General features: G+C 37.7%; 1 protein-coding gene across 4 annotated transcripts in view; it reads left to right on the top strand.

Annotated features, from left to right (window-relative positions):
* ptpn4a (protein tyrosine phosphatase non-receptor type 4a) overlaps window positions 1–12,167 on the top strand; it is a 216,927-nt gene extending 204,760 nt beyond the window's left edge. For all 4 annotated transcript variants that reach the window (XM_059970335.1, XM_059970334.1, XM_059970333.1 and 1 more), the window contains 2 exons: window positions 3,481–3,616; window positions 8,221–12,167. In XM_059970335.1, coding sequence (XP_059826318.1) covers window positions 3,481–3,616; window positions 8,221–8,307 — 223 coding nt within the window. In that variant the 3' untranslated portion in view covers window positions 8,308–12,167. The remainder of the gene's footprint in view (window positions 1–3,480; window positions 3,617–8,220) is intronic.
* The last annotated feature ends 1,239 nt before the right edge of the window (window positions 12,168–13,406 follow it).

Here is a 13,406-nt window from a genome sequence, read left to right as displayed (position 1 = left end):
GAAAATGAGAATACAGACAGAAGAACAAAGACTTTTGCAGAATGCAGTGCAGGAAGACGTGGCCAGCATTTTCCCCCTCTGTAACTGGAGACTGTGCCCAGCTTGATCGCTTGGGCATGTCTTCCTGCTCATGTGTTCATGTGAATGGGAGCACATTCTAACTGATTCCATTCACTCTTGTTCACAGCTCAACTCCATGATCACTCCAGTTTCACCCCATTGGGGACAGGTCTGCATTCCTTGCTTCATTTCTCATGTTCACTTCTGAGAAAGGGTTTTCAATCTGAAAGATTAACTCCCATTTCTCTTCCCATAGAGGTAGCCTGACCTGAGTATTTCCAAATTTTTTTTGAATATTTTTAATATAAAATGTGGTTGATAAAATACCCAAATCTTCTGCAGGAATAATAATTATTGAGAAGTAGCAATAGGTCATGCCTGCATTACAACAGCTTGAGTCACAGAAATTCATACTCAGTTCATAAATGATTACCCAAAAAATTTGGAATAAAATGCATTCTCTCAGAGTTTATATGGGAAGGAAGAAATGAATACAGTTTTTCCTGCTCTGGTTGCTTTATGGGCTGTTGATGTATTCTAGAATAAAGGGTGAAGAAAAATCCACACTAAATGCAGGAAGAACTCAGTGGGTCAGGCAGCATCTCTGGAAAGTAATAAACAGCTGGAGTTTCAGTCTTGATGAAGTGTCTTTGTCCTGAAATGTCGACTTTCTTCGTTTCCAGAGATGCTGCCTGACCTGCTGAGTTCCTCCAGCATTTTGTATGTGTTGTTCTGGATTTCCAGCATCTGCAGAATTTCTTATGTTAAGGATGAACAGAAGTGAGTCTAGTTAAGAACATAGATGGTATTCTTTTTAGTAAAGGATTATACATTTTTTTTTAAGAAAGTACTAGAATGTAAGTGTCCAGAGATTATTTAAAATATTATTCCCAGGAACTTTGTAGGGGAAAAATTGCCTGTGAACCAAGCAAAGATCCCTGCAAAATATTAAGAAACTTTCAACCTAAACAATTCACGGATGTTCTCTTGGACATCTTCATGTGTGAAATTCAAATCCTAACAGAGATGGGTCTGAACTGTATTATCATAGTACCGTGATCTGCCAATCCTTATTGGTGAAGTTCTAGTGATAATTGACTGTTGGGAGAAGTATCAGAGTATTGTTCTCAAATCTATTGAATCGTGTGCTTCAAAGAATCTTAAGTTCAAAGTACATTGATTATCTAGGTGTGTGTATATTTGAGAATCACAGTGGACAGCTATGTGTGGAGCCGAAAGAGATGAGGGAGATTTTGGACAATTTCTTTTCTTCGGTATTCATTAAGGAGAATGATATTGAATTGTGTAAGGTAAGGGAAACAAGTAGAGAAGTTATGAAAACTATGATGATTAAAGAGGAGGAAGTACTGGAGCTTTTAAAGGAATATAAAAGTGGATAAATCTCCGGGTCCTGACAGGGATATTCCCTAGGACCTTGAGGGAGGTTAGTGTAGAAGTAGCAGGGGCTCTGACAGAAATATTTCAAGTGTCATTAGAAACGGGGATGGTGCCAGAGGATTGGCATATTGTTCATGTGGTTCCATTGTTTAAAAAGGGTTCTAAGAGTAAACCTAGCAATTATAGGTATTGTCAGTTTGACGTCAGTGGTGGATAAATTAATGGAAAGTATTTTTAGAGATGGTGTATAGAATTATCTGGATAGACAGGGTCTGATTAGGAACAGTCAACATGGATTTGTGCGTGGAAGGTCATGTTTGACAAATCTTACTGAATTTTTTGAAGAGGTTACAAGGAAAGTTGACGAAGGTAAAGCAGCGGATGTTGTCTATATGGACTTCAGTAAGGCCTTTGACAAGGTTCTGCACGGAAGGTTAGTTAGGAAGGTTCAATCGTTAGGTATTAATATTGAAGTAGTAAAATGGATTCAACAGTGGCTGGATGGGAGATGCCAGAGAGTAGTGGTGAATAACTGTTGGTCAGGTTGGAGGCTGGTGACTAGTGGTGTGCCTCAGGAATCTGTACTGGGTCCAGTGTTGTTTGTCATATACATTAATGATCTGGATGATGGGGTGGTAAATTGGATTAGTAAGTATGCAGTTGACACTAAGGTAGTTGGCATTGTGGATAATGAAGTAGGTTTTCAAAGTTTGCAGAAAGATTTAGGCCAGTTAGAAGAGTGGGCTGAACAATGGCAGATGGAGTTTAATGCTGATAAGTGTGAGGTGCTACATTTTGGTAGGAATAATCCAAATAGGACATATGTGGTAAATGGTAGGAAATTGAAGAATGCAGTAGAACAGAGTGATCTAGGAATAATGGTGCATAGTTCCCTGAAGATGGAATCTCATGTGGATAGAGTGGTGAAGAAAGCTTTCGGTATGTTGGCCTTTATAAATCAGAGCATTGAGTATAGGAGTTGGGATGTAGTGTTAAAATTGTACAAGACAATGGTAAGGCCGAATTTGGAGTATTGTGTACAGTTCTGGTCACCGAATTGTAGGAAAGATGTCAACATAATAGAGTACAGAGAAGATTTACCAGAATGTTACCTGGGTTTCAGCACCTAAGTTACAGAGAAAGGTTGAACAAGTTAGGTCTTTATTCTTTACAGTGTAGAAGGTTGAGGGGGGACTTGATATTTAAAATTATGAGGGGGATAGATAGAGTTGACGTGGATAGGCTTTTTCCATTGAGAGTAGGGGAGATTCAAACAAGAGGACATGAGTTGAGAGTTGGGAGGCAAAAGTTTAAGGGTAACACAAGGGGGAATTTCTTTACTCAGAGAGTGGTAGCTGTATGGAACGAGCTTCCAGTAGAAGTGGTAGAGGCAGATTTGGTATTGTCATTTAAAGTAAAATTGGATAGGTATTTGGACAGGAAAGGAATAGAGGGTTATGGGCTGAGTGCGGGTCAGCGGGACTAGGTGAGAGTAAGCATTTGGCACAGACTAGAAAGGCCGAGATGGCCTGTTTCCGTGCTGTAATTGTTATATGGTTAATACATCTCTTGAGATTCACCCTCCCACAGGCAGCCATGAAACAAAGAAACACCCTGGAACCCATTCAAGAAAAAAGAGCAAATTCCACAAATAGCCACATTTAGGCCTAAATTGGTAGGATTTTAGGGAGCAGTGTTGTTTAACTAAAGAAGAGTGTCTGTGGTGGGTTTCCTCGAAGTGTCAGCATATTAATTAATGTGAGCATTTATCTGAATTATGTGTATATTAATATCTCAAAATTTGTAAACTGCTGGAGTTTATTTTGCTGTGTTTGTGCCATGGTATTATCAGGAAGAGTTCCTTTAATTGGGATGTTGATTCCAGTGCAGTTTGTATAGACCTGAGGAAGGGTCTCAGCCTGAACCGTCAAGTGCTTATTCATTCCATAGAGGCTGCCTGACCTGCTGAGTTCTTCCGGCATTTTGTGTGTGTTGTGATATACTTTACGGTTTATTTTGCAGTGCTGGTATTGGTCGGACTGGAGTTCTTATTACCATGGAAACAGCAATGTGTCTAATTGAGTGCAATCAGCCAGTGTATCCACTGGACATTGTTAGAACAATGAGAGACCAGAGAGCCATGATGATTCAAACACCAGTGAGTACTGATTACTTCTTTGTCTCCATTGATACATTAAAATCAGTAAATAGGATCAGATGATTTTTAAATTTTCTTTGATTTGGTATACTGTCAAAATAAGTACTTCACATTGTATTTAGATAATCATCAATTCTAGAACACAGCATTACACAACAGGGTTTCTTGTGTTTACAACTATCATCGGCTGTTTGGTCACCTAGTTATATAATTTATGATGTATTTTTTTTAGTATATTTTGCACTAAATGTAATTTTCTACTTGGAAATTTAAGCAGTCAGACTTCTAATGTATATTTGCAACTTTCCTGGTAACTAGAACCATTTTGTTTCCTTCTGAATAACTATTCAGCTCATGATTGAAATAACCATCTCATCTGTAGATGTAATATAATTTCCATTGTTTTTCTTTTTCCTCGAAGAATGCAGGTCATTCCCTGTTTTTGTAAACATAATTGTAACTAGGCTGTTAAATACTTGAAATTTGTATTGACTTGAATCGTTTTCCTAAATGAATTCTCCACTAGGAGGTGCTCTGGAGCATTAAAGGTTGATTGTCAGTTGCATGTTGAAATTTTGGGAAAAAGTCTCATTAAGTTCAAAGTTTATTATCATTATTATCAAACATTTTTTATCAAATTATGTTGACTATATACCATCTGAGGTTCACCTCCCTACAGGCAGCCACAAAACAAAGAAACCTAGTGGGATCCATTTTTTAAAAAAACACCCAATGTGCTGGAAATAAAACACAAGTTGTACAAACGATGAAAGCAGGCAAATAGCATACAGAATTGAAGTTCACAAAAGTCAGTCCACAGTTATGAAGCCAATCACAGTTAGGCTGAAGAAGAAATGTTTTCTCTTGGTAGTGGAAGCCAGAACTTTTTGTGCTTCCAGAATCCTCTTGATTCAACCTTTGGTATAGTTCTACCTACTGTTTACCACTAAATGTACAATTAAAACAAAATGCCTGAAAACATTGTGTAAAAGTTGACTATGTGACTAAGCATAATTGTTGGGATATAAAGTTAAATCATTTGTTCAGGAGCAGAGTTGAACTGCACCAAAAACAGGCTCTTTGACCCACACATCCATACCAACATGTTGGACCTTCAACCCAATTCCCATACCCCAACATTATAAGCTCCCTTGTCTTGCCCATTTCTTGTCTGTTTAAGCATAGTGCTTCTGTCTGATTCCACCACCACTTCTGGCAGTGTGATCCAAATACTGTTTCTGAAAAAAATTACTCGTCAGATTTGCTGTAAAACTCCATCATCTCACCTTAAACCTATGTTCTCTATTTTTGAGACCCCTTTCATGGGAAAACAATTTTGAATATTTATCCTGTGCCTCTCAAGTTTTTGTGTACTTCTGTCAAGTTTACCCTCAACCTCTGCTTCAGGAAAAGCAATCTCGGCCTATTCCATCTATCCCTCTAACTGAAGTCTTGCAGCTTCCTGGTGTATCCCCTCTGTAATCTCTTTCTCTAGAGATTATTTATTTAGTACAGAATTATCTCTTCTGGTCCTTTGGAGCCACGCCCACACCACCTAGAAATCCCCAATGTTCCCCAATCAACTCCTAACCTAATCACAGGACAATTTACCATTTAGCCTACTAACTAGTAATCTTTGGAGTGAGGGAGGAAACTGGAGCACCCAGAGAAAACCCACACATTCCATGGGTAGAATGTACAAACTCGTTACAGAGGATGCGGGATTGAACTCTAACTGGGAAGCGCTGAGCTGTAAGAATGGCATGTGATGCTATTAATTGGGATAATAGTGATTAATATTGATTGATAGTGACTAATTGGATAACAGGATTGCAGAGTCATACAGTACGGAGTCAGGCCCTTCAGCCCAGCTCATCCATACTGACTCTTGCCCAACAAGCTTGTGCTGGCAAATTGAATAATTACATCTAAATTTAATGTGACTCCTTCATTTAGGAACCTATGGGATGACTTGTTGATGTACTGGCTCCAATTGTTAAAAAAGTCCTTTATGAAATATGCTTTCATTATTTCACCCACTTAATCAATATAATATTAAACTTCAAAATTTTGCCATGCAAATCAATTTTATATAGATCAAAATATAGATAAATCTATTAAACTTAGCAATTGTATTCTTGTACCTTTTATTGTTTTTGATGTGCCTGCTTTACTATTGTTTCTTGCATCCCATTTTAGTTCAACATTTTTGATAAATGGTGAAGTGCAAAGTATCATCTTAAACAACATTCTAACATACTCCGTCATGTACAGACAGACAGATTTTATGGATCCCGAGGGAAATTGGGTTTCGTTACTGTCGCACCAACCAAGGATAGTGTAGAAATATAGCAATATAAACCATAAATAATAGTAAGTAAATTATTCCAAGTGGAAATAAGTCCAGGACCTGCCTATTGGCTCAGGGTGTCTGACACTCCAAGGGAGGATTTGTAAAGTTTGATGGCCATAGGCAGGAATGACTTCCTATGATGCTCAGTGTTGAATCTCGGTGGAATGAGTCTCTGGCTGAATGTACTCCTGTGCCTAACCAGTACATTATGGAATGGATGGGAGACATTGTCCTAGATGGTATGCAACTTGGACAGCATCCTCTTTTTTAGACACCACCATCAGAGAGTCCAATTCCACCCCCCCCAACATCACTGGCCTTACGAATGAGTTTTTTGATTCTGTTGGTGTCTGCTACCCTCAGCCTGCTGTCCCAGCACACAACAGCAAACATGATAGCACTGGCCACTACAGACTTGTAGAACATCCTCAGCGTCGTTCAGCAGATGTTAGAGGACCTCAGTCTCCTCAGGAAGTAGAGACGGCTCTGACCCTTCTTGTAGACAGCCTCAGTGTTCTTTTGACCAGTCCAGTTTATTGTCAATTCGTATCCCCAGGTATTTGTAATCCTCCACTATGTGCACACTGACCCCTTGGATGGAAACAGGGGTCACCGGTGCCTTAGCCCTCCTCACCACCACCAGCTCCTTAGTCTTTTTCACATTAAGCTGTGGATAGTTCTGCTCACACCATGTGACAAAGTTTCCCACCATAGCCCTGTACTCAGCCTCATCTCCCTTGCTGATGCATCCAACTATGGCAGAGTCATCAGAAAACTTCTGAAGATGGCAAGACTCTGTGTTGTAGTTGAAGTCCGAGGTGTAGATGGTGAAGAGAAAGGGAAACAGGACAGTCCTCTGTGCAGCCCCAGTGCTGCTGACCGCTCTCTCTGACACACAGTGTTGCAAGCACACATACTGTGGTCTGCCAGTCAGGTAATCAATAATCCATGACACCAGGGAAGCATCCACCTGCATCACTGTCAGCTTCTCACCCAGCAGAGCAGGGCGGATGGTGCTGAACGCACTGGAGAAGTCAAAAAACATGACCTGCACTGTGCTCGTCGGCTTGTCCAGGTACATTAAATACTAATATGGTGAGGCTGCCATCTAATGCCTGCTATGTGCACATCTTAATTCAGTTTCAGCTTTTATTGTAATAATTAATTATAGTTATTTTCAGGGTTCTCACTCTACATTACAAGAAATTGATGGCCTTTTTAATAGCCAAAAATAAAAGCAACAATACTTATATTAATAAAGTAACATGCTGCCTGCCCTCTGACACGAGTGTCTTCCGAAGGGCAAGCCTTCATAGGTAATGTAATAATATCAAAGTTCAAAGTAAATTTATTATCAAAGTACGTATGTGTCACTGTATACTACCCTGAGATTCATTTACTCACAATAGAACAAAAAACTGCAACAGAATCAATGAAAAACTACACACAAAGACTGACAAACAACCTATGTGCAAAAGACAAACCATGCAAACACAAATAATACTGAGAATATCAGAATGTAGCAGTTGTATATTTGCATCTCATTAATGTTAGAAAAATATCTGAGATATCTTCAGAAGAAAAGGCCACAAAAAGGAAACTTATGACACATTTAATCAAAGATGTAGGCTTTTAGGATTTTAAAGTTAGGAGGAGGAGTTGGAGAGGCAGATTTGTTTCTAGAGCACTGGACTTATAAAGCTGAAGTTACAGTGGTGGCCAGATTGGTGAAAAAGTTTTTTCATTCACAGGACCCTGTTACAGAGGAGAGCTTTAAGGCCTAAGGCGATGGTTTAAAAAAATTCCCTTTGTCCAGATGTTGCAGACATCCAGATTCATTTTGAGGCCATGCTCGGAGAAATAAATGATAATGGTAACAAGAAAAGAGTTTGCTATAGGGTATAGAGTTAAGAATCCAGTATTCAGTGTTCAGCTCAAAATAGTGGTGTCTCCTCGAAATCTGAAAGGTGGTCAGTGATTCTTTTAGTGCAGACTGTGGGAAAAGTAGTGACAGGTATTGAAGAGAGACCTGTAGCAGCAGACATCTGGAGAACAGCACCATTGGGGATGTCATCATTTACTTGTATCTGATATTAGAGAATTCCTCTCCTGGATGGGGAAATCCTATGGTACAGTTTAAGAACTCTGACATGTAACACAAAAATGCAAACATCTTTGCTAGATCGCCTGAAGTGGATGTTGAATATGAATTAAGTTAAAATTATTTTTTTTTCCTCTCTCCTTCCCACAGAGCCAATACAAGTTTGTTTGTGAAGCTATTATGAGGGTTTACGAAGAAGGCATTGTGAAACCATTGCAGTCAATACTGTATAATTAACCTAAGGATAAGACCTTATTGTTGAAACTGGTTTACGGTGTCATAATGTGCTTGCACATCATGCTGCCCTGACGTGAGGTTTGGAAGGTTGGCAAACTGGAGCATGGACATTGAGAACCTAAGCACTGTTGCACTTTATGTTCAAAAAGAAATAATAATTTCTGCGTGTGTGATCATACTGACGACAATTAACATGATCACAGCCGCCCTCAGTTCTGAAATGCTGTGTCCACTGCTCTGGTTTTGTTCAGGGAGACCGTCAACTTTTGGATTCCTCTGTAGTGCCAAGAGGTAGAACTACCTATATAACTCTTCCCTCACCTGCCAATGGATATGTCCTCTTGCTTGCTTGGTTTAACTATTCAAATAGTCACTTCTAAAGGCACACATTTTCTGTACATGAAATTGACAACCATCCTTGTGAGACCCTTTGCAGTGGCATCCATGAACCTGAGTTGTGCACGGGAGTGGAATTACAGTTTGTTTTGTTTTCATGCTGCCTTGACTAATTTTTAAAATCCTCTCATCCCCAGTAATACTGCGTTCTGTAATATCAAATATAATTAAAAATAAACTTTAGGGAGCACTTATTAGTCAAATTGGCCCAAATTGTCTCACTTTCAGATTTTGATGTGCAGTTGTTTAACCTAGAGCAGTCACTCACTATATATTCTCCTCTGTTCCCTGATCAAATACCTTGCTCTTCCTGCACTCGAGTCCCACTGTTCCTGATTTAGGGTGGACATCAACTGTTTATTTTAAAATTTATCAAAATAATTTTCTCAGATCTGTTTATTACACTAAGCATTAGAACTTCAAATGTAAATAACTATAATAAGAAACGTAGCCTTAACCACCCACTTCTTATCAGGCTATTAAAATCCAAGTGCTGGTTGCTGGTTAGCTACATTACCTAATGGCTAGGACAATCTACTCCAAAGACTACCCAGCCCCGGTGCTGAAATTTCACCTGACTTTAATGGACACCACATATATTTGGTGCTCATTTTCCACAGGTCTGATCCTGCAGTGAACCATACCATAGGCAAGGGTGTGTACCTAGAATCTTTTTATTTAATTTTTTTTCCCTAGGCACTTGGTAATGGGTGCACACCTACCCTATTGGTCCTATAAATAAGCTTGCCTTATTGTGTGCTAATTTTACTTCTGTTTTCGGCACTAGTCATGCACCCAAAAAATTGTACAGCAGAGGGTACTATAGAGTAATTTTATAGTAAGACACTAAATCAAAGTACTGAACAGTACGAAGCACAATAGAGTTGTAAATTTAATGATAAATTAATAACTAATTTATGAACTGTTGACGGATGTTGCAGTTTTGCTGGTCAACATTCCAGCAGTCATTTGCTCCCCAAACTTCATGTTATTGGTATTACTAAACATAGTTTCACTGCTTGCATTCTAATTATGGCTCTTTTGGAGAGGGTTCTGGAGCTTCAGGTCAAATCTTTTTAACAAATATGCTGACAAATGATTAAAATGAAATGTTAATTATATGAATTGGAGCCCTGTGTTACCAACTGAGTAGGTATGTGTACCTGTACATAATTAGGAAGACGTTCAGTTAAAATTATTAATAGTTAAAATAATTCAGCACACCACTACTTCACTGATAAATCTTGCACACATAAATTTTAAACAAATCTTCATGGCATATATAAAAAGTAAAATACTTAAAGGAAAGTAAATATATATTTTTAAAACTGCAGGATCCAGAGGAAATTGGCAGCTCCAGAGGCATACTGTTAATGAGCGGTGTGAATTCTACTGAAATCAGACTTGCCATCAAATAAGAATGGATGAGTGACTGTTTAATTTTTCCCTAAATATCTGCACATCTGTACTTGTGTACACTGTGCAGTTGTAAATAATGCTGTCAAAGTTGAGTGCCATTCATAACCGTTAGCACAATGCAGTTCCATTCACCTTATCAGGGTTGCAGGCAGGAGCAAGTAGGCAATTGGGATGGCGAGAACAATGGTTTCAGTGCAAATGGTAATAATGAAACCTCACTTCCTTTTTCATTTCCTTTGCTCTCCTTGGTTACGCATAACTGCAGTGTTATTTTTCTTAAAGATTTACCTGAAAGGAGGCATGTGAATTTGGTCTTCGTTTCTGTGTTATGCTGTAAATTGAATGTGAATGTATCTATCAACCATGCAGAATGGCAAGCGGTAGAGAATGACTTGGATTTTAAGGATAAATATTTTTCATACCGTTTGTATAAAAAAAATTAAAAATTAAAAAGTTTGTAACTTTCCATTGAAAATTTTGCAGGTTTAAAAAGTGTTTAAAATGTAAATAAGAGCAATACTATTTACTGTCAGTTCAGTGCCAATTCATGCTGTACAGGTTGAATTCTCTTGCTTACTGACTCTAATTATGCAGGTTTAATGTTTCAATCATTTTACAGTTAAAATTACAAATTTCCTTTAGTAACTTTGAGGGCACTTTATACTACAATGTACTACTGACTGAATTATCAAATAATTTGATTTCACACGTGGATGCTAGGCCCTAATCATCCATTGCTTTGTGTGTGAAGCTTAAAAAATGCATACTGATTGATATATCTATCGATTAGGTTTGGTTCTAAAAGTTTGAATGAAGATGTGTACCTAGCTCTGGTACTACATAGGCTTAATATTTGACACTGAAAGAAGAGTAGTCTTATAATTTCAGGACTGCACCAAAAATCCAAATTATAGTGTTCTCACAGCTAAAAGAAATCTGAGTGGTTTGAAAGCTTTATCATTTTGGCATAATTTGCTGGCAGTAACTTGCATCAGCCAGTATTCACCACCAATCTGACTCAAGATTTTATCCTGTTCCTTTCCTTTATTCCCAATACCGTTAATCATATTTGTAGGTCAAGCCACTTGACGGCACAAGGGTATTGTGTATTTTTAAGGATTTTTCAGCCAAGACAACATACTGCAGAGCTATAGTTTGATTTTAGTAGTGGGATCTTTTAAGAGCATTACATATGTTCAAGGCAGCATCTATAAAGTTTTTAAGATTGCTTGCTTTGTTCAAGTTGGGGCTCATTCAGACACCGTAAGAAAACAATGTGGTGTAAGCGATTTCTAGGGCAGAACTGAACTGAATGACTATTTTACCACTGTGGACAATTTACTTAGACAGAACTCGATTAATTTAAGAATGATTTTAAAACTCCCATTAGTTTCTGATTATAAAGTTTAAAGATGATAGTACTGACTAATATGCTGCCAGGTTGAATGTTTTAAGTAAATGTGACAGATTGCATAAAGTCTGAGTCATTCCTACTGCTATGATTTGTTAATCCCGCAAGTTAGTCAAAACACTCCAATGTACCTAAAAGAAAAAAAAAATACTTTTGGTCGACTTTACATTTCCCATTCATAATTTATTTAATTAATCTTAAACTTCCAAAATGTAATATGTAACAATGCCCAAGCTGGCAAATTGTGATGAAGATGCAGATTAGAACTGTCATAATAAATATGCATAATACTGTTAATTGCGCTTTCCTCTAAATGAAAGTAAAACAGTGCCTGATCCTGCAATTTAAACTGTACACAATTTTAATTTTAGTAAAAATCTAATTGCAATTTTTAATGACAAATTTGATTTTATGCTGCTTTTAACCTGCCTAAAAATACTGTTGGTACTGTACAAATTTAATTAGGAATGCTTTTCCTATTTTTTTCATTGGCTTTTTAAGCCTTCACTTGAATTTTATTGACACTGGAAAAAATGTGAAATAAAACTTGAGCTTTTATAGCTCGTATGCGGTAAGAAGGCCTTATACATTTCATTTCGAAATTTGACGTTGTTTGTATTTTGTTGTTGATATCCAACAAGATACCTGCTTGTAGGATATCAACTGTAAAGAAAAGGATTAACTGATTCAGTACCAACATAGTACAAGTGACCAGTCACTTGGTTGCGGGTTGGGATGGGGGAGAAGGAAGCTGAATTAAAAATTCTATGTATGACTTTCTCTTCTAAATTTTTTGTGCAAATGTATTTAATTTCACTTGACCAGAATTGTCTCAATTAGGTACAAACTTAATAGTTTACTTGTGACTCTTAATTGCTCTGTTACAATAAAATGTGCTTACGTAATTTAAAGTGTAGCACTTGTGAGTTTGTTTTGGAGTGGCAGCTGTACTTTAACTAAACTTTTGTAAATTTCTGTTTATTAATATTTCAGTTTTAGTTAGTACTTCATTAGATTCAAGAAATATTTTTCTGTACATTTGAATCGGGTTTGATTTAATTCTGTACATAATCCAGTTACAGCATGTACAGTTAATCTTGCATTTTCTTTACAACAGTAAAGACCTGGTTTTAACAGCAATCAGTAGTCGTTGCAATTTTGTTTTGCCTGCCTAATGTTTGTGTCTGTTCTCATTTCTATTTTGACTTTAATCAGAGGATGGAGGGAAAATACTACACTGCACTCATGTAATGGGTGATCATTCACTAAAGAAATTCTGGTAAATTTCAAGTAATTCCATTAAATAACCAGGAATATACTTTGAGGAGAGAGGGGGAAAAAATACTGGTTTTCCTTTGGGAGGTATATCCTGAAAAATGTGAAGACCTATGAGTGAAAGTTTTAACTGCTTTCTTTTGCCTATCTGCAAGTATGGTGGATTCCTGCTAATTTGGGGCCATGGGTTAATCAGGGCCACTGCTTATTTGGGAGAACTTTTAAAGAGCAGAAGCTAATTGAGAAAATAACTGGGATTCCCTTAGTTTATTTGGGACAGTGGGCTGCTTAATTGGGATAAGAGACTGTTGCCGACCATTTTCTAACTACCATCGCTTGTGTGCATGTCATTTGACTGTTCAACACTACACTATGCTTAGAGCGAGCAGTGATTTTTGTCACTGGTAGTGGGTGAGAAATAAACAGCAAGACAATTCAGAACTCTTTTGCTCACTGTGGTTTCAAGCATTCAGGCTTGGAGACACCAGAAATGGCCATGAGTGAAAATGAAACTATTCACTACTTCAAGTTAGGAAGTACAAAGAATTTGACAATCATTAGAATGAAGATTTAGAGGATGTAATCATTGAAAGCACTA

Source organism: Hypanus sabinus, chromosome 5 (assembly GCF_030144855.1).
Source record: "Hypanus sabinus isolate sHypSab1 chromosome 5, sHypSab1.hap1, whole genome shotgun sequence".
Taxonomy (NCBI): Eukaryota; Metazoa; Chordata; class Chondrichthyes; order Myliobatiformes; family Dasyatidae; genus Hypanus; species Hypanus sabinus.
The sequence above is the reverse complement of the archived record's forward strand: the minus strand, read 5'-3'. Positions and strand labels throughout refer to the sequence as shown.